Source organism: Phalacrocorax carbo, chromosome 1, assembly GCF_963921805.1.
Source record: "Phalacrocorax carbo chromosome 1, bPhaCar2.1, whole genome shotgun sequence".
Classification (NCBI taxonomy): Eukaryota; Metazoa; Chordata; class Aves; order Suliformes; family Phalacrocoracidae; genus Phalacrocorax; species Phalacrocorax carbo.
This window is the reverse complement of record NC_087513.1, coordinates 206,260,571-206,287,949: the sequence shown is the minus strand read 5'-3', so window position 1 is coordinate 206,287,949 and position 27,379 is coordinate 206,260,571. Positions and strand designations below refer to the sequence as shown.

The 27,379-nt window shown below is 40.4% G+C and overlaps 2 protein-coding genes across 6 annotated transcripts; one reads left to right on the top strand and one right to left on the bottom strand.

The window, feature by feature from the left end:
• Window positions 1–301: 301 nt before the first annotated feature.
• On the bottom strand, window positions 302–24,608 carry MRE11 (MRE11 homolog, double strand break repair nuclease). 3 transcript variants are annotated; one of them, XM_064441354.1, is made up of 20 exons: window positions 24,526–24,608; window positions 23,918–24,021; window positions 22,991–23,123; window positions 21,937–22,097; window positions 21,217–21,304; window positions 20,166–20,307; window positions 18,387–18,501; window positions 16,694–16,879; window positions 16,076–16,247; window positions 15,289–15,369; window positions 14,613–14,739; window positions 12,665–12,768; window positions 10,060–10,233; window positions 7,217–7,279; window positions 6,034–6,238; window positions 5,008–5,091; window positions 3,916–3,971; window positions 3,371–3,438; window positions 2,918–2,996; window positions 302–1,805 (listed from the first exon to the last, which is right to left on the bottom strand). In XM_064441354.1, exons 2-20 carry the CDS (start codon window positions 23,935–23,937, stop codon window positions 1,755–1,757), a joined length of 2,109 nt encoding a protein of 702 aa, XP_064297424.1. In that variant the 5' UTR covers window positions 23,938–24,021; window positions 24,526–24,608; the 3' UTR covers window positions 302–1,754. The 3 variants fall into 3 exon arrangements, with proteins under 3 accessions (XP_064297424.1, XP_064297423.1, XP_064297425.1); XM_064441353.1 differs by having other exon boundaries at window positions 24,415–24,541; XM_064441355.1 differs by lacking the exons at window positions 23,918–24,021; window positions 24,526–24,608 and having other exon boundaries at window positions 21,937–22,078.
• ANKRD49 (ankyrin repeat domain 49) lies at window positions 24,532–27,379 on the top strand. Of its 3 annotated transcripts, none has more exons than XM_064441356.1 (3): window positions 24,532–24,648; window positions 25,117–25,387; window positions 26,428–27,379. In XM_064441356.1, exons 2-3 carry the CDS (start codon window positions 25,130–25,132, stop codon window positions 26,884–26,886), a joined length of 717 nt encoding a protein of 238 aa, XP_064297426.1. In that variant the 5' UTR covers window positions 24,532–24,648; window positions 25,117–25,129; the 3' UTR covers window positions 26,887–27,379. The 3 variants fall into 3 exon arrangements, with proteins under 3 accessions (XP_064297426.1, XP_064297428.1, XP_064297427.1); XM_064441358.1 differs by lacking the exon at window positions 24,532–24,648 and adding an exon at window positions 24,823–25,040; XM_064441357.1 differs by lacking the exon at window positions 24,532–24,648 and having other exon boundaries at window positions 25,047–25,387.

Here is a 27,379-nt window from a genome sequence, read left to right as displayed (position 1 = left end):
CTGTCCTGGCTGTGCCCCCTTCCCAACCTCTCACCCACCCCCACCCAGTGGCCTTTGCAGGGGTGTTGCAGAGACAGCCGTGACGCTGTGAGGTACTGCTCTGCAGCAGCCAAAACTGGTGTGGGTGCTATCAGCACCATTCCAGCTACAAATGCGGAGCACAGCACTGCATGGGCTGCTACAAGGAAAGCTAACTCCACCCCAGCCAGAACAAATCCATGCAGAGAACAACATAAAGCAGCAAACTGTTTTAAAAATTTGAACCCCTCAGATTCAAAGTAGTCCTTATGACTTTCACAACTTACTTAACAGAAATAGTTTATTAAAAAAAAAAAAAATCTAAACCCTCATTGTGAAGGGTAGTTACAGCAGCTTTTAAATTGCATAGGTAACAATACAGCTTTGACAGCCTTTAATGAAAGGGAAGAGCCAGACTACCAAATTATTCACTGATACCTTAAGCGATTGAACTGCTTTGTAAGTTACTACTAAGCTCTACACTAGAAATTTGAAGGCCTTGGTCATTTTTATGAACATCTTCAGGAAGCTCAGGGCTCATTTAGATTCCCTGCTACAGCATATAGGCAGGCAAAGTAACAACAGTCATGTCCTGCGAGAGTCAGAGAAACACAACTGCCCAATCCCATCTCTTTGGAGGAGAAAGTAAAAATGCTAAGGCATGGCTGCAGCTGCTCAACGTATTTAGTGCTTCTCTGAGAGCTGACGAACTCTTCCGGCCTTTTCCTTGATCAGCTCTAACAGCCACAGCTTTAGAACAGCACTTTTTGGGGACTGGGGTGTACAGAGGTGGAAACAGAGGAGGAGGAACAGGTCTAGGTCTTGGTCCCTTCAACAGAAGGAGTGGTTCCCCCACTGTGAATACAACACTGTATTTTAACAGCCTCATTTGAAGAATATTTGGAAAATAATGATGACATTTTAGGAGGGATACTGAAGCAGTGGGCTGAGGAAACAGATACCTGAAAAATGTCAGCTAAGAAAAAGGTAAGAGGTAATGTCCTGCCCTTTACTTGCCCCATTGCTTTATTCTTCCAGCAGCTTTCCTTGTGAAGCTCTAAGGTTCTAGCCCTTGCACCTGATTTCCAGGGTAAAAGCTGACAATGGAATTCAGTCTGAAGTCTCTGGCACTTCTTGAATTACAGAGCAGAATTCATTTCTGTATACTATGACATTCAATAACAGTGCAATAGTGAGTTTAGTTTTCCTAGTAGCGTTGAAACTATTAGAATATTTTCCAGTTTCAATACCAAAAGCCTATTTTTGGGTCAAACTATTACTCTTCAGTGTTTTCAACAGTATCTGTAGAAAACTGAAAGTAAGTACAAGTTTTGTTATGCTGACCGAGTCCGTGCCCGCATCCATACTTGCATACTACTATGAATTCACTCCTTTGCAAAATTCATGCCCCAAAGATGGATTTTTCTCTAAAAGATACAACTGTTATTTACATTATCATCCCAGAAAGAAAATGGGCTTTTAGAAGTTTTAGAAAGAACTTGCAGTTTCAGACAGTACTTCAGAATATTGGACACCGTGGTCTAATGCATCAACCAACGCAACACCCAAATTATACCAAATTTGGTGCCACTGAAAAAAAAACAACCACATTTCATAGAAGTGAAAATTGAAGGCAAGCTGTCATTTACAGAGAACTGTCATGTATAGAATGCCCTACAAACTGCTTTCCATTCTCTTCACTAACTTTCAGTCTCTCTTGTATAGCGAGCCAGAAATCACTTAGTTCTTCTTGATGTCACACTGCTTTTGAATGGATCAAATTCATCCTGCAATTTGTAAACAGATAAGCATTACTGGAAATAGCATGCATTCTGAGTCATAAAAAGTAAAGTCACCTCTAAATAAAACTAGAAAGCCTGGTCATATTTTTCTATGTTTTCTGACAGACCCTGTTTTTGTTGGTTTTGATATGAAATAGATTATCCATTGATCCAGAAGTCCAGATCATGAGTGTGCAGAGAACAGAAACTGAGTTTACACCAATATGATCAGAACAGCTCTCTGAAATGAGGAACAACCTGTATTTCAGGTGTGACCTAGGAAAATGCTGTCATTATGAGCAGCACATATCACACATAATTTACTGAGATTTGCATGAATCAAAAATACTGTTTCTTTTTGCACGTTCAAGCAAACACATAGTTTTGTATTTCAGGTACAAATAGAAGAGAGAGCACAGCGGAGAAATGGGACAAGAAGGTAACATTTTCTCTGAAGCAGCCAACACCTGACACTGTTAATGCTAGGACCCTGATCATACATGACCGCAGCTAGTCTGTGAAAACAAACTGCACAGTGCATGATCGTATAATGTGTATTTTATTCAGTGCAAAGCTGTGAATAAAGTTCTACTTGTTTAAATATGGAAGAAACCATTTCCTAGCAGTTCAATTACATACCACAAGAACAGACACCTTAAACTTGATAGTGTTTTAATTTTTTCTGACGTGTATTTACAACAATAAAACAATAAAGTGCCCTGGAAAATAGCCTTTTTTAAATGCAAAAAACCCAAAATTCTCCCTTTGTACAAGAATAAAATACATAAACAAATGAAAGGACATAGCCAAATACTAGAAGAAACTAAGATAACTTTCTTCCCCAGGCAAAAAAACCTCTAACTATTCCACACATTCCAGGAATGACAGTTAACTGATTAAGAACTGAAGGGAAAAAGGACTGGATATTTTACTAAGGTCCCTTCTAGCCTTACTTTTGGTGATTATGTATATATTCTAATTAAAGCTGGTTGCAATAATCTAGCCCTGTTAGTGGGGAAAAAAAATAATTTTCCTCTGAAAAAGTTTATTCAAATATCCATTTATTCAAACAGAAACTTACACAAGACAAGAGAAAAAAAGACCACTATATACCATACCTCATCTGATTCAAAATCAACTCCTCTAGATGTTTGGCTTTGTGAACCTCTTTTACTAAGTGAAGATGTAGTTGACAACCTTGAAACATACAAAGAGAAAAAAGGGCATCAGCATGTTCTCAGTTACCAGATATTCCAATAACTTTCCCTTCAACTTAAATTTGGACCACCAATACAGAGATTAAGTAAGTAGAACAACTCAAATTCTCAAACTAACATATTAATTGTAAAGCTCTGACCTAGCGTATGTCAATCAGACCAATTTATTGTTATAGAAAGATCATACACATTAATAGATAAAATTTTATATAAATTCTCTAAGTAGTGTTATGACTTCTTTTAAAAATCTGTTTTTTTCAGGCAGTGGATCAAATCCTTGGACTCTGCTGACTGTCAGCCAGAAATAAGGCAGTCATGGTAGCATTCATGCAGTAAACATACCGACATACTGACCTTTGATTTACTTTGGAAGAAGGAACAATAGAAATGTCTTCCAGATCAGAGTCATCATCTATAATATCCTGAAAAAATTACATATTTTTCACAGAATTTCTTCACAGAATTTATTCTTACAGAGATATAGTGCACAATACTACAGTACTATAGCATAGAACCTTTGGGATTTTTTCCAACTATATACCTACTTATAATATACACTGGGCAGGGCTCCAGGCTAGAACTGTACACTGCGCAAATACAGCACAAGTTTTGCTCTTCAGGTCTTTGATCTTGCAGAAACCCCCAAAATACTCAGGTATATACACTCTGTATCTTAGACTACGGTCACAAATAAAACACGGTCTTTGTTTTTCTGAGACAAACCCCATGCCAAAAAAAGGGTACAAAAGCACTACAAAATAACATGCAGAAACTTACTGCTGGAACTGTTACTTGGGAACATCTGCTGGTTTAGGCTAACATTTCGACTGTATATTTATTTTTCAAATCAGAAGACAGCAAAAGGCAGCACAACTTCACTCATGCAAGCTCCTTCTTACCTCAGAGTAAGATTTAGGTGACTTCAAGGGGGGCTCTGGTTTCAAAGACCTAAAGGCTAGAATAACAGAAATGTCATATTTTTAAAGTGCTCACATAAGAAAATGCAAACAACATTCTATCATCTTTTTATTTAAGACCTACTTAGCATGCATTTCCTCTGCAAATACCCTGTAAAAACAACAAGCAAAACCCCCCAAACCCAAACCAAAACATAAATTAAGCCTTTGCTAGAGTCTAACAACCCAGGGATCTAACCCTCTGTGCAGCAGCAGGTGCCTCCCACTCTGGCTGAAAAACCTTCAGTAACTTTGGTTAAGAGGAAGAGAAAAATATTACTACAATTGATATTCCTGTATGTCTAACAGTTCAGACATCAACAGATCTGCTAAAATTGATTTCTCTGCAGTATTTTGGGTCATTTGCTGACCTATTTAATATTTAGGTAGTTTGCTGATTAATTTGAAACTCACTCTACCTTTGGGTATTTTGCATGGGATTCATGTATAGACTTGTGAGCAGTACTTTTTTCTTTAATACTCAGATTACCTATGTTGTTTCCTCAGCTCCTGTCCTCTGTAGCAAAGAAGGGCTACTCTCACAATCGCAGGTTAAATCACAGATAAGTTTCTCTTCACTAGTAAAAACTAGCATTTCTAAATCTTGCTACAATGTAAGACTAAATGGATTTGCATTAAAGCTTACTAACTTGTAAACATCAATCAAGGTTAAACTTTTTATCCACTGAGGAATATTCTGCACAAAATAGATGCTATTAAACCACATTCCTTCTATACTTATTCCTTAAGAAACTGCGTACAGTTAGATGCTCCCTATTTCCAGTTCTAGTCAAAAGTTTGACACATTTTGTTTTAGCCCATGACAGCAGGGTATCACTATTCTTTTTCTTCCCCACCCATTTTTCTTTCTCTCATAACTGTTAGTTATTCTATTTCATTAGAACCAAAAGAATCTCTCACAGCTGAATAGGACTAACGGAAATAAAAGGCAATTAAGGCACTTCATCATTACATAAACACCTTCATTACAATCTGAGAAAGCAGACTGGAATAATGGACAGATCGAAGGCCTACCATCCATGATAGACATATTCTTGGCAGGCATGGATACTGGCTTGTAGGTCCTGCTGCTAGTAGCTGATTCTTGGCTCGTGCTTCCTGTAGGAATAATAAACAACACGCAAATCTGTTCAGTGGTTATATTTTTTCCCCGCTTTAGTCTATCATTACTGAGTGGGAAGTCACTTAAAAACCTCCATTCCTCTTTATTCCTTCACTTTCCTCCTTGAATCAAAGCCCTCCTTACACACAGAACTGCTCTGGGCCAAGTGTTCAAAGCTGTACATGCGCAGCCTCTTACCACACATGCCCCTGCTCTGATGGGATCACACAGTGTTGGAGCACGTGCTCGTAGAACTAGTTTAAAGGCACTAACCAAATCAGTCCTAAGATGACTGCCTTTGTTTCAACTCATCCTGCTCTTAGACCTTTGGGCATATTGCTGAGACAACTCAAAGGAGTATATTACTGCAAGACCCCATCTTCTCTTTTTTTACTTATGGAGATATATATATATATATAATGGAAGAAAGTACATATATAACAGAAGCACCACTATCCCTGTAGAGTGCACCATCACACATAGCCAAGGAGCTATTTAATTCATTTTGCTTAGGAAACTCTTCCCATTTTCTCAGTCACTAGAAACAATGAAGTCTCCTGTAAATCGCATTAGGATAGGGACAATCTGCACCTCCTCTCTATACTGATCAAATGCATTACCTTTAGCAGTAACAAAGTTTTATCCATGCACTTCACTGCACAGACCTTCCCCATAATGCATCTTTTAAGAGTCTACTGTTTCCATAGCTGGGAAGCAAGTTGTTTTTCTTTTAACCACCCTGTGAAAGAGTCACAACTTAAGTGTTGTAAGGCAGCCAACTGTATGTAATATGACACCAAAAATACTGGTGAATAATTTTTTTCTAGTAGGCAACCTTAAGCAACAAATTTCCGCTTGATGGAAGCATCAAAAGAGAGTTGCCTTTTAAAGAAAAAAAGTCAGTAACTGCATTACAAAGAATGTGATGTTTTTCTTACCTCTTCCCCTTCGAGAAGAGCCTCTTGCTGTTGAATTTTGTCCCCTTGCACCTCTTGCCCGACCCCTTCCTCGGCTCAGTGTCACAAGAAGGCCATCATCTGAATCACCTGTACCTTTCATCCCTGTATCCATGGGTTCTTCATCACTGGAGGCTGCGACAAGAATTGCATCCTCAGATCTGTGAGCTCTAGCCCTGGTCATTGCCTGAAATGGAACAAGAAGTGCTATAGGAAAAAGAAGCTTAAATGATTAAATGCACCAGTGTTAAATCCTAGTTGTGACATACAATTCTAAACCGTTGACGCTTAGAAGACCCAAATCCACAGAGTTATGGAAGGCAAGAAAGTCTGTCAAAAAGCAGGACAGTATTTAGTCTATTCAATTTAGATGTGTACATACAAAATAGTTCGCTAAGCTCTGATAACAGACTGGAGCTAGTTAATATGATACATTGTGAGTGGAGTTTGATGAACACTTCAGGTCATCCTATGTCAGCTATGTACATCTGCTCTGAGGAAGCACTCTCTGGGCTCCATCGACTTGATCTTCATAGATGACAGTGGGTGCTTAAGACAACTACTTCACGTGAAGATATCTCAGATTAGAAGAATTGAATCTCACCCCAGGTGTCCTTTTTCTCAAAATTTCATTCCAGTCCCACATAGCTTGCAAAGACAAAGAAGCAGCAATGCTGTCAGTGGTTGGCAATTCTCTTTGAAAAGACATATGCAATCTAGATATGAATCTCTGGGAGATCTAAGACTAAGATTGCTGATGAGGACAATAGTATGTAAAGGTTTACCAATAATACCAATTTGTTCCAGTAATATGGATCGGCTGTATTGACTGATATGTCCACTGGTGATGGTATCACAAATAGTTTAAGCTGACAGATCTCTGAAGGTCACCTGTGTGGTCTTACCTCAGTTCAAAGCAAAACCAATGGAACACTCAGGTTCACAAATTTGCACAATGAAGAGAGATCTCAAAACCCGAACTGGGCAGTAGCTTAGGCATGTACTAGACCAAGGAAGATTTTAAAAAAATGAACTTATTAATCTTCCCTAGGTAGACAGGCACATTTTGGCAAAGACAATGTTGAAGTATTGCTAAGTGACTTCATTCATATGCAGAAGTCACCATTCCATTCCTTAGCCTATATTGAAAATTTAAACTGGTTACCTCACGAACTTCCTCATCCTCTTCTTCGGTATTCCTTTTTCTGCTCTCCCTGAATTTTCGCACCTAAATAAAAAAAGAATTCCTATCAAAACAACAGTTTATGTCATACAATATTTCATACAATAATAAAAACACAGTGAGTAGTCTTGATCAAGGAATTATTAAATCAAGCTCATGTGAAAGGCAAAGAAGAGCGCAAGAATAACTGAACAGTTTGTTTAGAGCCTTTTCATGCTGTCCTACAGTTTAAGAATCTTACATTCTATTAGTAACTGAAGCTACATCACAGGGGCAGAAAAAAAGCTTGGGACATGATGAAAAGTAGGAGATGCTATGTTCAAAAGAAGAGGAGTATACATAATTTGCCAATAAGGGACAGTGAAATATGAACACTGCAAGTGCTCAAGCCACACCACCCAAGTCGCAGAAGGCAAAGGCAGGGACTGGGAGGATGAAGAACCACCCACTGTAGGAGACGATCAGGTTTGAGAACATCAAAGGAACCTAAAGGTGCACGAGTCCATGGGACCTGAGGAGATGCATCTGCAGGCCCCAAGAGAACTGGCAGATTAAGGGAGCCACTATCCATCATATCTGAGAAGTCATGGCACACTGGTGAAGTTCCCATGGATTGGAAAAAGGGAAACATAACCCCCATTTTTAAAAGGCAAAAAAGGAGGACTCAGGGAACTACAGGCCAGTCAGCCTCAACTCAGTGCCCAGCAAGATCAGGGAGCAGGTCCTCCTGGAAACTACGCTAAGGCACAGGAAAAATGAGGAGGTGATTGGAGACAGCCAACATGGCTTTACTAAGGGCAAATCATGCCTGACAAACCTGGTGGCCTTGTAAAACAGGGTTACAGCGTTGGTGGATAAGCAACTGACATCATCTACCTGGACTTGTGCAAAGCATTTGACACTGTCCCGCACAACATCCTTGCCTCTAAATTGGAGACGTGGATCTGATGGATGGACCCTGGATGGATGGTGGGTACAGAATTGGCTGGATGGCCACACTCAAAGAGTTGCAGTCAATGGCTCCAAGTGGAGACCAGAGACGAGTGGTGTTCCTCAGGGGTCAGTATTGGGACTGGCACTGTTTAACATCTTTGTTGCCAACATGGACAGTGGGATTGAGCGCACCCTCAGCAACTTTGCTGACAACACCAAGCTGTGTGGGACGGTCAACGTGCTAGAGGGAAGGGATACCACCCAGAGGGACCTTGACAGGCTTGAGAGGTGGGACCATGTGAACCTCATGAAGTTCAACAAGGCCAAGCGCAAGGTCCTGCACAAGGGTTGGGGCAACCCCAAGCACAAATACAGGCTGGGCAGAGAATGGACTGACAGCAGCCCTGAGGAGAAGGACTTGTGGGTCTTGGTTGATGAGAAGCTCAACATGAGGCCACAATCTGCACTTGCAGCCCAGGAATTGATTGGCTATCTGGGCTGCATCAGAGAAAGCGTGGCCAGCGGGTCAAGGGAGGTGATTCTCCCCCTCTACTCCACACTCGTGAGACCTCACCTGCAGTACTGCATCCAGCAATGGGGCTCCTGACATAAGAAGGACATGGACCTGTTGGAGCAAGTCAGGAGGGCCACGAAGATGATCCAAGGGCTGGAGCACCTCTCCTATGAGGACAGGCTGACAGAGTTGGGGTTGTTCAGCCTGGAGAAGAGAAGGCTCTGGAGAGACCTTAGAGCAGTATTCCAGTAGCTGAAGGGGGCCTACAGGAAAGCTGGAGCGGGACTTATTACCAGAACCTGTAGTGATAGGACAAGGGGTAATGGCTTTAACCTGAAAGAGGATAGAGTTTTAGATTAGATCCAAGGAAGAAATTCTTCAATGTGAGGGTGGCGAGGCACTGGAGTAGGTTTCCCAGAGAAGCTGTGGATGCCCCATCCTTGGAAGTGTTCAAGGCCAAGCTGGATGGGGCTTTGAGCAACCTGGTGTAGTAGAAGGTGTACCTGGCCATGGCAGGGAAGTTGGCCTTAGATGATCCTTAAGGTCCTTTCCAACCCAAAGCATTCTATGAATAACTGGAAAAGAATGGGTAGAGATGAAGAAGCAAGACAGAAAACAATACTGAGAAGAAATAAATATTGCAATGCATGTACAACTAAGATAGCTCAACTTGTGAACTATGGAAAAAGATACGATGGGTGAGAGGGAAAGATTATATTAGTCCAAAAGACCAACAGACGCTACCCCCCTCTACCCCCCATGAGCTGCAACCTTCTTCCCCCCATCAAATTGTGGACACAGTGCACAATGAAGCTGCAGAACAACTTGTCATACAATTCTTGAACATTACAACTGAATACACAGGCTCATGTGGAAGCTCAACAAATTGACAGAGAGGTGTATTAAGGGTTACTAGATACTCATGAACCAGGTTTGCCTCTGGAAGACCCTAAACTGCAAGCATTTAGAGGCTAGTAGAGCACCTGAAGGCTAAGCTTCCTTTATGCTTGCCCTGTTCTTGTACTCATCCCTAAGCCAATATGAAAAAGCTAACAAGAGATTATATCTACCATCTTTCTCACAGTAAATATTTATATATATAGTTCTCTATATATTAGAGTGACAGAGCTTTTTTAAGCATGTGTGTGCAGATAAAGTGAGAATCAGTATAAGCATACCTAAACCCCCATTTTCCATATAAGCTTTTAAACTATGTATTTGAAACTTCATCACCATATTTATTAATTCCAGAAAATGACTAGAGGGAAGAGTTGCAGATGCTCCACACACAGGCAAATCAATTAAACCAGGTTTGAGCGCTGTTTTTTCTACTGTCTTGACCTCTCAAGAAATTAACGTTAACAGAAATTAACATTACCTCCTCGTCTATTTTTTCTTCCTCTGCATCAGTGCGACGCTCCTTAAGAAACCTCTGCGTTTTTTCCAGTTGAAATTTCACCAACTCTTCTATGGCATCTTTTTCCTCTTTGTCCACAAACTCCTGCACTGCTTCTCCCATTCCTCTTTCAGTTAGAAGTGAAAGCTGTAGTTTCTTTATAATTGGGGAAAAGATTTTGTTAAGAAGTATCTGCCATCAAAGAGAGCGTGTGATGTTCCTGCTGTTTTGGGTAAATAATATTACATTTAGTTGATTCCAAAACCAGTAACGTGAAGAGTTCAATCAGAGAAAAGCACAGAAATAAGCAGATATGTTACTCGTCATAATACAGTTACAACTCTTTTGCTACTAGCATGTTACACCTACTTAAGAGAGTATTTTCCAGACTCAAAGACGTTTCATAAACAGTAAAGAAACTACAAGGCTACTCATATCTGAAGTAACTCGTCTGAAATGTATTGCTGAGAGAGAAGGCAAACTGTATTCTTTCCTAGTTCCCCTCCCTATTTTAAACTAAAGATCAACTTGCAGAGACATAAAACACACTTTTAAAAACAGGCCCTGATTATTACAGATGCTAAATTACTTAGTTTTACCATAAAATTCTAACATTAAAAAATGGCAATTACAGAGCACAGCAATTTATTATTATGAAGCATTAAGAGCTAGTAAGCAGAAGTCTACTCTACTGAAATGCAGTTCTGTAAATATCAATAGTTCTCACATGTTTATCAAGTGAGATGATATTCATCATGATATTCTACATTAAGATATTACTATGGACACTAATTAGTAAAAGTTGTAGATGCTGCTGGTGGTGCTTTGCAGCCATTCTCTTCTCTACCCTCTTCCCCAATACAGTAAGAAAGGACATTCTGACAATGAAACCTTCATATGGACAGTAATGTTTAAATAGCAGCCTCTTTTGTCTGTAAACTACAGCACAGATAATTTCTTAGTAATAGCATGATATATGCTTATTAATGATTTTTGGTCCTTCCAGGTGTCCTTTAGGAACTGCTTTGAGGGTTGCATCGGAAAGGTAAAGCCTTCCCTGAAACAATACTGCACAGAGGAGTAAACTTTACAGCTATTCTAAAATAAGTTTACAAAAAAATAAGATAAGCATCTCAAAAGAGTGACTGATCATAATGATACAGAAGGTTCACATTGACTTTCAGCAATTAAGCTTTCTTCCAAAGATAAAAAAACAAAAAAGCTTGCTAAAGGGGCAAATAGCAGTGAATTTAGTTCCTAGGCCTCAGCTTATCACCAACACTGCGAACTTAACAGAGTCTGGTACTTGTTAGACATTTTTGCTCTAACATTTTTTGAGTATCCAATTACAGCTGTGCCACCTCAGGGTCCACAGACTCTCTTTTTTTCTCTAATCAGACAAGATCAGGTGACTAACAAAGCCTGAAGTACAAATTATTTTAACACAATGTTTAAGAACCCTATCACCATTTTGGGGCACAATGTCCTTCCCCTGCCTCTTTCTTTCATTGCCAATGTTAACTTAGAATGTACTACCTCCCTACTACAAGCGTCCCCAAAACATCAACAAATTCTTTCAAGTCTTTACAGATAGATGTTGAGCTGCTGAAGCAGGGACCAGTAACTCAGCTGTTCATACAAGAACGTACATAAGTTGGGATGATGGCGTAACAAGGACAATTTTGCAGAACAAGGGAAGAAAAGAAATTAAAAGCAAAATTTATTTTTCATAGATTAATACAGTGTCCTGTCTTTGACACTGCTATCCCTCCCCATGGGATTTAGGGGTGGCACACATTTGAAGAAATACTGACTTCTGAACTAGTCACCCTGGGTTCCCTGTCATATTCAGAAGGCAAATTGCCCTACCAGGTCATGATTTGTGCCGTGCGAATACTGACACCTAACATATATCTAAGAATATGCAAGATGATAAAATTTAGGGGATCTTTACCTCAGGAATGCTTGCTCTAAGGACTTTCTATAAAGCACGTTCTGAAGTAACTTCTGAAAGCTTTGTTTGAGCAAGCATTTGGGTGTCTGACTCACTGATTATTATTTTTCACCTCTGCTCTGATGTTGGGAAAGGCAGGTTTAATGAAAGGGTGGGGAGAAAGCAAACTATTGGGGGGCTCTCTTCCTTCTCCCAGCTCTACTTTAAATATTATGTGGAATTGCACTATGTCTGAGGACACAAATATACTGTAAAGTGAGGTTACTCCAAGCCAGCTGGTAAGGGTAAATGATACAGTCTCACATTGACCCTATAGTAAATTAAGGTAGCTTCTCTCTCAGAGCATGCTGCCTCACATTTTCCTCCTGTAAGAACACGACACAACATTTAGTACAGGGCAGACACTGCAAGTTCACATGAAGAGTTATGTTTTCACATACCCTCTACAACCCATATACAACAGTTACTTGTTAAGCTAAGACATATACATACAGTTGTATAGGAAATAAATGTACTTCTTGGTGAACATCAGGAGTTTCTTCAGGGCACACTACTTCCATTATGAAAGCAAAAAAAGATAAAAAAAGATTGTATTCCATTAAAAAAAAACAACCATAAAAGGTAGAAAGATACCGTCTCCGCTGTCTGAAAATACTGCTTTACAAGGTCTTCCACCCTCAGTGTCATCCCATCAGAAGCAGGTCTGCTAACCAGTTTTCCAAAATTAAGATCATTGTCTAGAACAGAAAAGCACAGTGGGACTGTCACCCACGTTTGCACCTCATCCCACTGACAGCAATAGGAAAGGTTAATAGAGGCCTCTTAAGAATTGTGGTGCCTTTTATACATAAAGGATTTTTGTTCTAACTGTGGAGTCTATTCCCTGGAAACACAGGTAAGCATAATGGATGCAACAATTGTACAAGACAATTTCCACCTCTTGCAGATCGAAGTGTTCTTCTAACTACCAAATGCCTGGAATTTTAAGTTGAATGCTATGTCCTGAAGGTTATTGTAATTGAACTCTAAAAGACCACAAATGGAAGAAAATTGAAGGACCCATCAGAGACAAGGGTTTTTTTTATAAGTAACTCTGTGACTAAAGAAGAAATTTTCCTCCAAAGCATGCTGACTGATATTCAGTAGAAAACGTTCATAGCTCACTAAGGCTGCCCCCCTTTCTCAGGCAGCAAGATAAGAATGACAGAAGAATGAAAGGGATCATCAACTGAGGTTCCCACATACCATGCAAAGTAATATAAAGTGACTACAGACTGATTCCAGTCACCTGCCATATGCAAGCACAAAACGTTTCGTTAGCCTTGTCATGGAAGCAGCTATGACAAAAGAAACAGTAATGACTTCTGAACTCATGAGGTCCTAACACCACCTGTACTGAACCACAGCATTATGTGCACATGTACTGAAAATTCTGACTGCTGTATTAGCCACCTCCCTTGTATTAGAGGATATCTAATAAAGCAATGCAAAGAACCGTGGAATTCTTTTTACATTCCCTCCCTGATGCTGAGATGCATGTTACGTAGGAAAAGTAAAATGTATTGATGAAACATGGTGATAGCTACCAAATCTATCTTGTGTTACGAAAACATTAATGAGATTACACAACTATTAAAAAAACCAAAGCAAAATAGAACAAGATCAATACAGCGTAATTTTAAAAATGTCACTAAAAGCAGCTTTTATTCATGTGATATTTTGAACTTTACAAAACTGACAGTGTAAGTAAAAACTGTCAATGGAATTGGAGTACTTCTGTGAAATATTAGCAGTTTTTTAGCACAGTATGTTCTTGTGCAAGCTGTATCTTCATTAGCAACTATTACAAACCCAGTATTTGGGCAACATCTATTAACCATTTATTAAAAATTCTAGGCACAGTGAGAAATGCTACAATAGTAACAGCTATTATTTGTTTTGCACAAATGCTTGAATAGAGACATAGCTGGAACAGACAAGGCCAAAGGCACCTCATACACATGATTAATTAGGGCAAACAAAATGCTGTCCTACATTCAGACTTTTTTTTTTTAATATACAAACATCTCTCAAGCTCATCCCTTCCATTACTATTTTAGGTATAAACAAATAAATTACTACAGCAATAAAATTAAAAAAAAAAAAAAAAACAAAGGGAAAAAGCAAAACACCCATCTCTTTTCCTGCAGAGTGCCCAAAGCCAACCACCTCATTCTGAGAAGCCTCAGGAGTGAGATGTTTAATGCCTTTCATGGTAATTATCTTAGAATCATGGAGTAACTCAGTCTGCTATGGGGCTATATGAATTACTATAAGCAACTCCATAAGGTTTAAGGCCAAAGAAAAAGGAATTATTTATGAACAACTGTCAGAGGTGCTGTGCTAAATATCAAAGTTTTAGACAAACCCAGAAATAGAACAGAAATACTAGTGCAAAATATACACTTAAATGAGACTATGCATCTTTACTCCTCCTGTAACACATTAGATGGCAGACACCAAGCTTTTGCAAGTGCTGGGTAACAAAAAGGAAGAAGAATGAAAACCAAGGCAAGCAAAATATTCCTTCCTTTATAATTACCATTTTTTTCTTTTTGTTCACGATGCCTGAAAAAGTGTATGATGTCTTTTGGGTTAGCCACCCTATCCATGTACTTCTGGCTAAAACGATGGACACTGAATGGTTCGAAGCCACCTGTATAATCAACCTAAGAGAGGAAAGGAAAAATGTAAATGTGAAATAAACAGAAATAGAAAGGAAAACAAATCAAGATGAGTTTGTTAGCCTTCAAAGGAAAAATAAAAGAACACGTAAGTCAACCTAAAATTAAAGCTTTACCATACTATGCAGAACACTTAATGGATAAACATAGCTAATAATATTAACAGAATAGCTAATAACAGCCCAAATCTGTAACTTGTTCCTAACTTGTTTCATTTACTAGTCTTCAGGAAAGTTCCCATAAATTAGGTTAGGAACACAGGATAATATGGCTTAAGAAAAACTTCTCTGTAAATAAGCTGCTTTTGACGCCCTTACTCAGGCCAGCAGTGAAGTACACTTATGACCAATCTCGTACTTTACCACAGAATACTAGTTATACCCCAGGTAAACAGAATCATGGTATGAGGGCGGTTTAAATTCGCCTGTACACAGTAAGAGATTTTATGTGTTTATACAAAAAGCACAACTTTGCTTTGAAACTTTTCACAGTGACGTTTCAAAACAAAGCAATCCAAACTGAACAATTTTTTACTCGTAATCTTATGAGAGGCTTCTCTGGCTGGCGCGGATTTCCCAAGCGTTCTCTTTCTGCGTTTTCCAGCATCAATTCAACCTGTGAAGCAGAATTAGAAATTCAGTTCCACTTTGTTCTCTTACAGATGCCTGAACCCTTCAAGTATAACTTACAATACATCCAGTTGCAGAGGGAGGTATAAAACGAAATAATGGTAGGATGTGCTCTCATTCCTGAACACACACATGTACCAGCATCCAGCCAAAAGCCGTAAGAATGAAGGAGAAAAAATTCACAAATAAAAGGCTTATCTTTCAGATACACCATAGTCCAGCAGTACCTATGTCACTGATCACTCATACTATTTGACTTCATAGCCATTATCTTTTGCTAAATTTCTAGTTCCAGGGAAAAGCAGGAAGATACCTAAGAACCAAGAGCAATTAATAAACCTGCTTAGTTACTTCTGCCACTTCACAGGCCAGCTCTCAGGGTTTAGGTGCACGTATTTATGCTGTGTATTTATTTAAGTACACATTTGATGCTGCCCCACACATAGGTGTGAGTTCTTGCACAAGGATGATATGGACCCCCATAAAGGAGTTCCAGCCTACTTCCATCAGCTGTCCAAGTCAAGGACTCTGGAAGCCAAGGCTGCAGCGAATGTCATGGAATTAGCTTCCTATAAAAACACTGCCTAAGTCCCTCTTGATAATATGGGCTATCTTCCAGTCCCAAAACCAGTCACAGATCCCATTCCCCATCCACACACTGCTATCCATATACTGTTAGAATTACAAGTTACCTTTTCCATGCAGAATGATTGTATCGCCTGAGTGACTTTAGGATTGTCGGGATTAAAGAGATCTGGATGATCAGCTAGAACAACATCCTCCATGTAGAAAGTTCGCACTGTCTCTAGAGCAATCTTCTGCATTTTCATTTTTTTCCCTTTAACATGCAGCAAACCAATGTGTCTAGGAGGAGAAAGGTAACTTACTAGAAGATAAACTTAAGAGAACTATGGTATAAAGATTTATTTTAAGTTCATGTTTACTTTTCAGGGACAAAAGTTTAAAAACTATAGGAAACTCTTGGACCTGTACTTCAGGTCTGGCCCCAACAAACTTCAGTTCTACTGTATTTAGATCGTGCTTATTCCACACACAAGCACATAGATACAATTCATTGTATTCCAATTTATTAGGGTGTAACTTCTCTTAGGTAACTTTCATTTACTTCTAAAATAAAGCAAAAAGTTATTCCAGCCACTGATTCCACCTACTTCATTTGTTATGTCACACCCTGAAGCTAATACACACAATAACACAAGTCCTTTCACACTGACTAGAAATATTTATCCTTTCTCAGCAGAACACACAACAGACATAAGGCAAGGGATAAACAAGAAAAGATCACATACTTCTTCACAGCTTCTCCGGGGGAAAGAGATGTCACCACTGAACTTCCTGGCTGAGAAACATAGAAACATTGCCGTTCGTTTTGGCATGGAGCTATTTTGCACTCATGTTCATGACCCCACACAACAAGATTAATAAAGTCATCTAAAAACTGCTCTGGAATGTAGTTGGTAGCTCCGTGTTTGCTCCTGTTCAAGAAAAAGAAAAATAATTAGGATGCGTACAGCCACAGGTAGACAAGGTAGGAGTGAAGGAAGAGAAAAACATCAGCGTGCTTTAAAGTGATACACAAAATTCCAGAAAAAAATATCTGATGTACACTTCATATCAGGTACTTTTCACATTTAATCCTTACGCAATTGTTTAAAGAGTTTGGTTAAACAAAAAGGCAACTTACCTAGCTCAGTCTTTTCCGCTCCCCTCTTTTTATTTGGGTGTCCCCTTTTCTTCTTACTTGACTTGCAAGACTTCAAGGGGTTTTTTGCATATGAATGCTTTTACAGCACCTCATGGCTCTTTTTTTTTCTTAAATCACAGAACGGCAGGGGTTGGGAGGGACCTCTGGAGATCATCTTGCCCAGCCCCCCTGCTTGAGCAGGCACACCCAGAGCAGGGGGCACAGGAACGCGTCCAGGCGGGGTTTGAATGTCTCCAGGGAAGGGACTCCACAGCCTCCCTGGGCAGCCTGTGCCCCTGCTCTGGCACCCGCACAGGAAAGAAGTGTTTTTTCATATTGAGGTGGAACTTCCTGTGTTTCAACTTGTTCCCATTGCCCCTTGTCCTGTCATTGGGCACTACTGAGAAGAGCCTAGTCTCATCATCCTGACACCCACCCTTTAAATATTTATAGGTATTGATGAAATCCCCCCTCAGTCTTCTCTTCTCCAGGTCTCTCAGCCTTTCCTCAGAAGAGAGATGCTCCAGTCCCCCGATTATCTTTATGGCTCTCCTCTGGACTTCCTCCAAAAAATCTAACCTAAATCTACCAACAAATGGTGAGGTAAAAGCCACTCAAACAGACAAGGGATACACCACTCCCCATCCCTTTCCAGAAGGTAGAGGGTTTGGAGGAGGAGTGAGCTCCTTCAGCCTGCTGGACAAAGGTCAATACAGAAGGTTATCTGAGCTGTATTTGTGTATTTCTGCCTCACCATTACTTGCACATGAGGACTGCACTCTCATTCAGGAAAACTTGTAAGAAAGGATCGGGAAAAGAACTCTGCCTGTTCCAACTACCTCTGCTGGGAGAAGCGTGTAGGCAAAAAGAGCACATGCTACCTATCCTCTGTTAAAGTGAAACTGTAGAGTGCAAGTGAAGATATGGTATTCCTCAAATTACAGTTCAAGTAAGGACAGAAAATACAATATGAAGTTTAATGATCTTTCAACTCTAACAAGCAGACAATACAATTATATGCATTTTACACAACAAACCCTTCACTGCCCCTAACTATAAGAGTTTGCAAAGAGACTTCCCAACATTCCTTACTAACTTATTTCAACTCTTTTCCTTTATGATTCTTCTGTAAGAAGAGCTGTAAAACAACTCTTTCATTGGGGAAAAATCTTAAGAAACCAGCTACTCACAAGAAGCACCAACTAGCATAGCTCCTTTATCACCTATCCTTTTTGCAGCAGTTTAATGAAGTAACACAGTAAGTTTAGAAGTCACCGGAGTTCATGCAATACTGTTACCTATTTTGATGAATCACAAACAGGTTAAACCAACTATCTTCATCTTCCTTTGGTCTCAGCATGGTTACTTGTTTATTGACAAACATACGATACAGTCTCTCATCTGGAATAGCTCCTGGAGTGGACAAGACAAAACACCATTTTTGTGTGATAAACCAACTCTTTATTTTATAGCACTTTGATTAGCAATTCTATTAAAAAGAACATGAAGAACTCAACTTTGTGGGAAGATCAAATCTTCACCTTCATGACCTAAGAAATCTGAGGCATGATTATGATTTTGAACAGATCAAAGTATAAATTAGCTATTTTACTAGATAGACTTCTGAAAATAAGATATTTTAACATGAAATCTACATTTAAACAACAGCAAAAAGCAGTTTTATTAACTACATCTGGTTTGAGACCTCCTGCCAGTTTTCTGTGCCAAACAACTGACTATGGACAGAATTAAGAACATTAGAAGGTGTTTTATTTCTTGTTGACAGAAGAAGGTTTTACTGTAAGGTGGCATCTAAAAACGGAAACTACTGAGTAGAGATGGAGCTCTTACACATATTCTGACATTCTCTACAAAACAAGAAATAAACTGTTAATTCTGCAAAGTCTGCGCTTTCCCACACAGCAGGAAAAAGTCTGCAGTACTTCTGAACTGTTTGCCACTGATTATTTCCTTGATGTTTATAACAATATATTTTATTATATATAGTATAACAACGTTTATACCCCAAACCATCCACACCCAGGGTTCATCATGTATTTCAATGAAATCCCACATGGAGTTTACATATTTTGTGTAAGAACAACTTCTCTCTAAATCAGAGAAAGTCAAGAGTCAATATAATCCTGGCACAAGCTCAAAAGAGATATCTCATGAGCATTTTCATGCAGCAATACCCATACTTTAGAAAGTCATGATTTTGGGTATTAAAAATTCAAATGCTTTTTGAAAACTTTTATATTGTGGTATTAGAACCCTCACTACTAACCCTAGAACATCTAGCAAGCTTTTAAAGTATCTCATTAAACACATTAATACATGGCCAACTAGGACTTAACTTTTAGCTAAGCTTGGAAATAAGCATTTAAGCACTCATGGCTGGACATAAAATAAGGGGAAAAAAATAAGATCTTCATAGTAAACGTCTCTATACAAAAAGCAGTCATACATAACTATTCTAAGTAAGAAGTGAGGGTAGAAGGGAAGGTAGTGGAGAAAACGGGGACAAACTGAAGCTGAAAATCCACCATAGAACACCTTTAAAATATGAAACTCTTCGTAAGTTTCTTCAAAGAAACTGGGGTTACCTGTGACAGATGTTACTTATGAACCACATCAGACAGACATGTCAGACATTAGTTTCTGCTCAGACAGTTTATGTGTTTAAATATACCCAAAATGGCACATGAACCTGCAGTGTTTAAGTTTTACCCAAGCACGAGGATGTAAGCTTAATACACAACAGTGAGAATTTAAGACTGTGATTGCCCTGACTCGATACATAGGCACTACCTATGGCTAACTTAAGCAGGGTTCATTTAAGAGCAATGAAAGTACAGAAGTAAAGTTATTGAAGGATTTATTTTAAAAGTAAAAAAAAAAAAAATCTAAGAAAAAAACTGTCAGCCAGTGACAACGCAGCAGGAGGAGAAAACTGACACTACCACAGAACTGATAGGCTTTAATAGACCTTCATGTTTGTTCTGCCTTAATATAGACCTATTGAGCTTCAGTAATACATGAACAGTCCAGCCACAGTCTGGCAAACTAATACTTACCTAAGCCATACAGGGCAATTTTTGTTCTACCCTTACGCAGTAAAATGGGACTAATATCTATTTTCTCCACAGAAGTTGAACGTCCGAAGTGATTCAACAATCCTGCGCAGCTTAAAATATCCAACGCACACAGTGCATCTGCCTGCAGAAAATATTAAGAAACAAATACAAAACCTTTGAACAGAACATTTAGTTTTTAAGTCTCAGTGGAAGAGTCTCAAAAGGGAGAGAGAATATCTTTCCCTAAATTCTGCAGCTGAAAACCCCCGCCACGTGTATTAGCTTTTCTTTTTTAGAACTCCCAGGTACAGAAGCAAATCCCTTTTCCTTAGAAGTCTTACTTCATTTTGACAACATAAAATTAAACATTAAATCGTTCAGAAAAACAAAACAAAAAAATCCAAACATCCAAAGTCTCTAAACTACTACAGAAAACTATCTGGTGAAGCTAATTATTTCACAGTAGGTCTGAAGTTAAACTTCTGTTGTTAACACACTCATCTCCATGACACACCGCTATCTGATATAAAATCCAAAATTATTAATTCAACCCACATGCTTTGCTGCTTTCTAAATCCCCTTTTCCTGCTTTCAGTTGTTGATTTTTAAACTAGCATTTCATCATTATTGTTTTACCTGAAAATATAAGATGCATATAAATTGCATATGCACAAGTCAAAGTATCAAAATTTCCCTTCAAGAAAAAAAAGCTTTCAGTCTCGACAGATAGAATTTGTTTTATAAACTTTCTGAAAGGCTGACATCTCTGGCATGAAACGTGATTCTGTTCTCAGTGACAGAAATCTAGTAAATTAAGAACTGAAACGTAGTTCATATGGATCCCTTAACTTCTTTCCATTCTCTTTTTTGATGTCACACTTAACTCATCGCTAATTAACTGCATTCCTATAAATACACAAAATATTTATGTGAAGAGTGGAGCAACTGACTAAAACTAGCCTGTTCTCCATGAACTGTGTTTCTACACAAGTCACTATTTCAATATTGTTTTTGTAGTATAACAGCATAGTACAATTATGATAATAATTACCCCTGTGGGATCATCATGATTGCCATGAATACTAAAAATTGGAATAGAAATGTTGAGATTTCTATCCTGATAATTCACCCATGGAAACCTGAACAAGAAGACAAAAAAAAAGTTAAACTGTATCTGCAAATTTGTGGACAGTTCTCAATATTCTATTCAAATTAACATCATCACAAATACATCACGGTAGCAGCACAGATGAGTATGAGGTGGCTATGAATAAGCTTAAGCTGCACAGCACAGGAAGATTCTTACTCTTGGATGGGAATGGCACTTCCCACTGGGAACAGGGTAGCAAAAATATCCTGTCTTTTTAGAGCAAGCATATGAAAAGAATTGTACAACACATCGTGTGGCACATGCAAGAGCAGCAGACTGGGCTGTGCAACCTTTGTTTTCACACAAAGAGCTGCTGATTTTAGTACAGCAATTCATATAGATTGGTTTACTTGCATTGTACTTGCAGGACAGAAACTATGTATTACAAAAATGTATCAAATGTCACAACGCATTCAGAACTTTCTCAAAATATTGTGTGCATTCCTTTATAGACTTAGATTATGAAAGGTGACACGTGAAGTCATCCTGCAAACTGTCCTACAAAAACAGGCCTAAAACTCCAAGGTTCCAGTCACGGAGGATATAAATCATAAGAATCACAACACGTTCGCCCAATACACAAGCCAAACCTTAAGCCATAATTTACAGGAACATACTTACTTGCTATAATGAAAATTAACTTCCTGATCGCTCAAAATTTCAAACTGAACAGGACGATCACCCATGCAGTATTTTCTTAGTGACTCCAAACAAGAGTGTACTGTTTTTCTGGAAGGTTTGTTGTCATGAAAAAGGTCCCCACCTAATAAAATAAAGTCCACCTGCATGTAACAAAAAGCTCTATTATTTTAACACACATTTTGTGTTACCTTGAAAGACTTCTAAGTAAATTGTTTAAATTATTTCTTCTAAGGAGTTCCACACAGCTCCTTATATCTGGACTTGGTAGTTGCAGACGTGATATTTCATTTCCTTACAAAACAAACTTTACCTAAATTACTCATTAAAACAAAACCAAATCCAAGAAGACCCATTTGTGAAGAGCTATAGGAGAAAGCAACTGATATTGTTGAAAAAAAATATCAGTGAAGTGTTTTAATAAGGCTCTCCGGATCAGCTCCTGAACATTTTCTTTGACAAGCATGAAGAGACACATTGTCTTTTCATTGCTGTGGTACCTAGTGGGAGGAAACTAGTAGCTATCGCCACATTACTTTGAGATGGTACTAGTTGCAGTTTCTGTATGTATTTAACTTTTGAAAAAGCATTAGGGAAAAAAAGTCATCTTCTCCAAAATCACCATTAATTTGACCAATAAACATCCAATCCTTAAAACCAGAAACAGTATTTTTAAAGCTTATAACTTTTTTCCTACTTTCTGACTTGTCTGAAGACTTTGTATCATTACCCTCACTCTCCCCAGTTATTTTCCCCTCTTGCAGTAACAAACCCTCTCTAAATACCACTGGAACTGGCACAGGCAACCTGAAAACATGGAATCATGTTATGCCACCGGGGCCAGAAATCAGTAAGAATGCTGTCACAAAGCAACAGGCATTTCACTAAAACAGAAACATAACTGGTTGCAATAAATGGTTTGATTTAGTTATTTGATTACTGAAGACTGCACCAGGACTAAGCTTTACAGCTTCTGGCAGGTTGGAACGTATTTTCTACAGTCTCACTCCTTCACTTTCCAAAAAGTGATACTTACTTCATTCTTTTGAGCATGGTCCAGAATTTCATTGAAAGTTACAAATGTATCATTTCCACGCACTGGATCCTTCTCCAAATAGCCAAGATGAATATCAGTAGCAATAAGTATTTTAAAGGTATCTTCATCATCCCTGAATAAGACAGGAAAATTGGTGCTAGAGAACAATATACTTAAGAATTTCAGCACAGACTTTATTAAGGTAACCTGTTCTGTCCAGAGTCATTAAATACACAGAAGATTTGTTGTAAAACTCAAAATATCATTCCTGTAATATTTTCAAAACATTTCATTATTATTGCAAATAGGACTTCACCAAACCAACCAGTTTGAAGATTTGGTTATCCCAAGCAGCCTACTCAAGGGCTGCAATGGTGTCTCTGAAGTATCTATTGAAAAACCAAAGAATCCTTCCTATGTTTTCTGCCTTTAAAAAGACTTGGTGAACAAATATTTTTCTCTTTGCACTAGTAATCTACACATGTATGAACGCAAGTATGATCATAGAATGGTTTGGGTTGGACGGGACCTTTAGAGGTCATCTAGTCCAACCCCCCTGCAGTGAGCAGGGACATCTTCCACTAGATCAGGTTTCTCAGAGCCCCGTCCAACCTGACCTGGAATGTCTCTAGGGATGGGGCACCTACAGCCTCTCCATGCAACCTGTGCCAGTGTTACACCACCCTCATTGTAAAAAATTTCATCCTTATATGCAGTCTAAATCTACCCTCCTTCAGTTTAAAACCGTTACCCCTTGTCCTGTCACAACAGGCCTTGCTAAACAGGTTGCCCCCATCTTTCCTATAGGAAAGGACCTGAGGGAAAACACAAATGATGACCTGAGTCCTCCTTAACTCATTCCAAACCCACAGGAGACTCGCTATGTGATATGAGAAAACAGCGCAGAGCCACGGAAAAGGAGCTTACTGCGAGTTAATGGCACTCATCTTTGTGCCGAGACTCCTCACAAAAAGGCTCCGGACACAGCTCGGTAAGTCGGGTCAGAAGTCAGTTTCTGTCTTCACAGGTGCCTGAGACACAAAATCAGAAACAAATTAAGACGAAGGGCGCGCTGAGACGAACGATCGGTCTTTTACCGGTAATTATCACTTGCAAAAAACCTCATGACAAGGCAAGACCCGCGCCGGGTTTAACCGCTCGCGGCCGCCCTCGCGCCGGGCCTCCGCCGCAGGAACGCAGCCCGGCCCGCAGCCCCGCCAGGAACGAGCGGCTTTCCGGGAAGGGCCGCACAACGTGACCGGCTGGGCGGGCGCGGCGGCGCCATCGGGGCCACCGGCGGCGCGCGGCGGCGGCGGCCGGCCCACTCCCCCCGGGGAGCGCGGGGCAGCAGTCCGCGCGCGGAGCGCTCCGAGCGGCGAGGGAGGCCGCGGTCCCACACCGAACGCCCGGGACCCGTCCCTCACCCCCCGGCCCCACGCGGTCGCCTGCCACCGCGCGCCGTTTCCATAGCGCCGGGAAGGGCGGGGCCCGTCCGCCGCCTCCGCCGCCGCTCTCGCGAGAGCCGCCCCGCTTACGGCGCGCGCGCGCGCTCTTCCATCGTCCGTCCGTCCGTCGGTCCGTCCGTCCGTCGGCGGCTGGCCCCGCCCCGTCCCTGGAGTGGCCCCGCCCCTGAGGCGCTCCGCCGTGGGGGGCGGCAGGTGCGGCCGGGGGGTGGCGGGGCCCTCCCGGGGTGGCGGCGGGGCCCTCCTCCGTTGCGCGGCCCCCGCGGCGGGGAGCGAGACCGGTGCTCCCGGGCCGGGCCCGGCTCGGCTTGGGGCCTGAGGGGGAAGGGAGGGCGGCGAGGGGCGGCGGGCGGGGCTGGCTCCCGGGGAGAGGCGGGAGTGCTGCCTCAGGGTCTCGTATTTTCTCAAAATCTTTTGTTTATAAAACGCGTGGCGCTGCGAGAGACCGGCTGAGCCGCGCCCTCGCCGTGCCCAGACCGGACGTTAACTGGGGGTTCCGGCGGAGCTGGCAGAGCCCGACTTAACGGAGGAACTTAATCTCGAGTTTTGCTCTTTGTGGCGTTGCCGACGTCTGCATCATCCGTCCGGTGTTTTTGTCGGCAATTAGTGGATGGATAACAGTAAAAGTTATTATAAATATCGTTGTGTGTCTGCTGCTTACAGATGCTGACTGAAAATGAATAAAGACAAGCAAATCGATGAAGACGATGATGACAGCGACCAGTTCGATGACTTTATGGAGAATTTTAACCAGCTTGAACTGCTGGAGACGCACAGGCACTTGATCCCGGTAGGAACTCAGAGCTGTTGGTCAGGACAGTCTGATGATGACGATGATGAACAAGAAAGAAGTGAGGAATGGTACGAAACGCAAGAAAAAAAAATGGAAAAAAATCCAGAGAAATTGCTACTCTGGGCAGCCGAAAACAACCGGGTAAGGCGTTTATTCTGTTCACAGGCATCACAGACAAGAATGTTGTTTTGAGCAGGTATCTACAGTTTCATCCACAAACAGAAATTAACCACCACTTTCCTTTATCTCCCTAAACTATTTTGAACTGGCTTTGGAAGCCACTGTGCGTCAAACACCTTCCTTTGTAGCCCACGCGTGCTAAAATATCTCTGGATCCATGAGTTTTCAGAACAAAAGCTTTGACTGTAATTCAAAATTAAAGTAACAGCTTTACTTAAACTTCTGAAATAAGTTTAAGCGTGCCAGGCTCTTCCATCATGGCGAATAAGCCAGGGTAGAGAGGGTGTACCTGAAATCTTATTTTCTGAAAAGCTCCCTATGCAGATAATGGGTGACCATTTTCCTATCTTTTTATGGGAAAAAAAGCGCTTTTTATTCTTGGAAGCAAGGGAGAGACGACCAAGATTCCTGTTACACAGCTTATTACGCCCTTGTGTATGTCTGTTTTCATTAGTTGCCTTCCTTGCGTGCACAAGCTCCATCTACAGTCCGTCTACAAGTACTTCTACCGTGGAAGAATTCTGGGTTGGTTATGCAGAGTTTATTTCCCCCTTGAAAACTATTTTTTGAGAAATCTAACTTTTTTAAAACTGCATGAAAGCTCAGAATGAATGTAACTTATTTGGGTGATACACAAAATGTTTAGTGATCCTGGTGTAAGGCTTATTAAAAATAAAGTCCATCTACAGTACTTGTGTCTTCACGGTGAATGGGGAGGAGGTGGAAGGTAAAGGCACTCCTAAGGCTTTGGAACTAATGTTCATATTGTATCTCTTTAAAAACAAAACAAAACCCCCACCCAAACCGAACGAACAAACAAACAAAAAACCCACAAAAAAAAACACCTCAGTAACAATAACTGGTTTAATTTTAAAATTTTGAGTTGCACTCAAGCCTTTTGAGAGTGACAGAAATTGCTTTTTCATAGAAGTTCAGAACAGTAAAAGCCATACATCGTGTTTGCAGAGTTTCACATTAAATTACCTGTTTTCTTTAAATAGCTGAGTACAGTGAGGAGGCTCCTTTCCGAAAAGCTGGCTCCAGTTAATGCGCGGGACGAAGACCAGTACACCCCGCTCCACCGAGCTGCCTACAGCGGGCACTTGGACATTGCCCATGAACTGGTTGCACAAGGGGCGGACGTTCATGCGCAGACAGTGGACGGCTGGACGCCTCTGCACAGCGCCTGTAAGTGGAACAATACAAAAGTGGCCGCGTTCTTACTTCAGCAGGGTGCAGACATCAACGCGCAGACAAACGGATTGCTGACACCATTGCATATCGCTGCAGGAAACAAAAACAGCAGAGAAACCCTGGAACTCTTGCTGATGAATCGCTATGTGAAACCAGACCTGAAAAACAACCTGGATGAAACGGCCCTTGACATTGCTAGGAGGACTGATGTATATCACTACCTTTTTGAAATAGTAGAAGACTGCATAAATGCTGTGTCCCCTTAAAAGGTGCAGTGAAGCTTGTGAATGCGAGGTTTGCTGCCTCCTGTTTGTGTTCTGCATGCTCCTTGGTGGTGGTCTGTCCCTGTGCAACAAGGTTTTCATTTGAGAGACTTCAGTGTTCTCCCCAGGCAAAGTGTCACTTCTTGCAGCTCAGCTCGGTGGTCTCGCTTGTGCTTTGAGGCATTACTACTGTTATTCAAGATATTCAGAAAGTCTCAGAAATTTCAGTGAGTCTCCATTTAATTAGTGCAAATTTGGAGGGGCTTTTGTCTGTACTGTCAAAGCAGGAGGGAAAACTGGAATATTTAATTGATGTGAAAGAATTCTGGCTTGGTTATGCAGAGTTTATTACTCACTTGAAAACTATTTTTTGAGAAATTTAACTTTTTTAAAACTGCATGAAAGCTCAGAATGAATGTAACTTATTTGTGTGATACACAAAATGTTTAGTGATCCTGGTGTAAGGCTTCTTATAAAATAAAATATTTAACCCTAA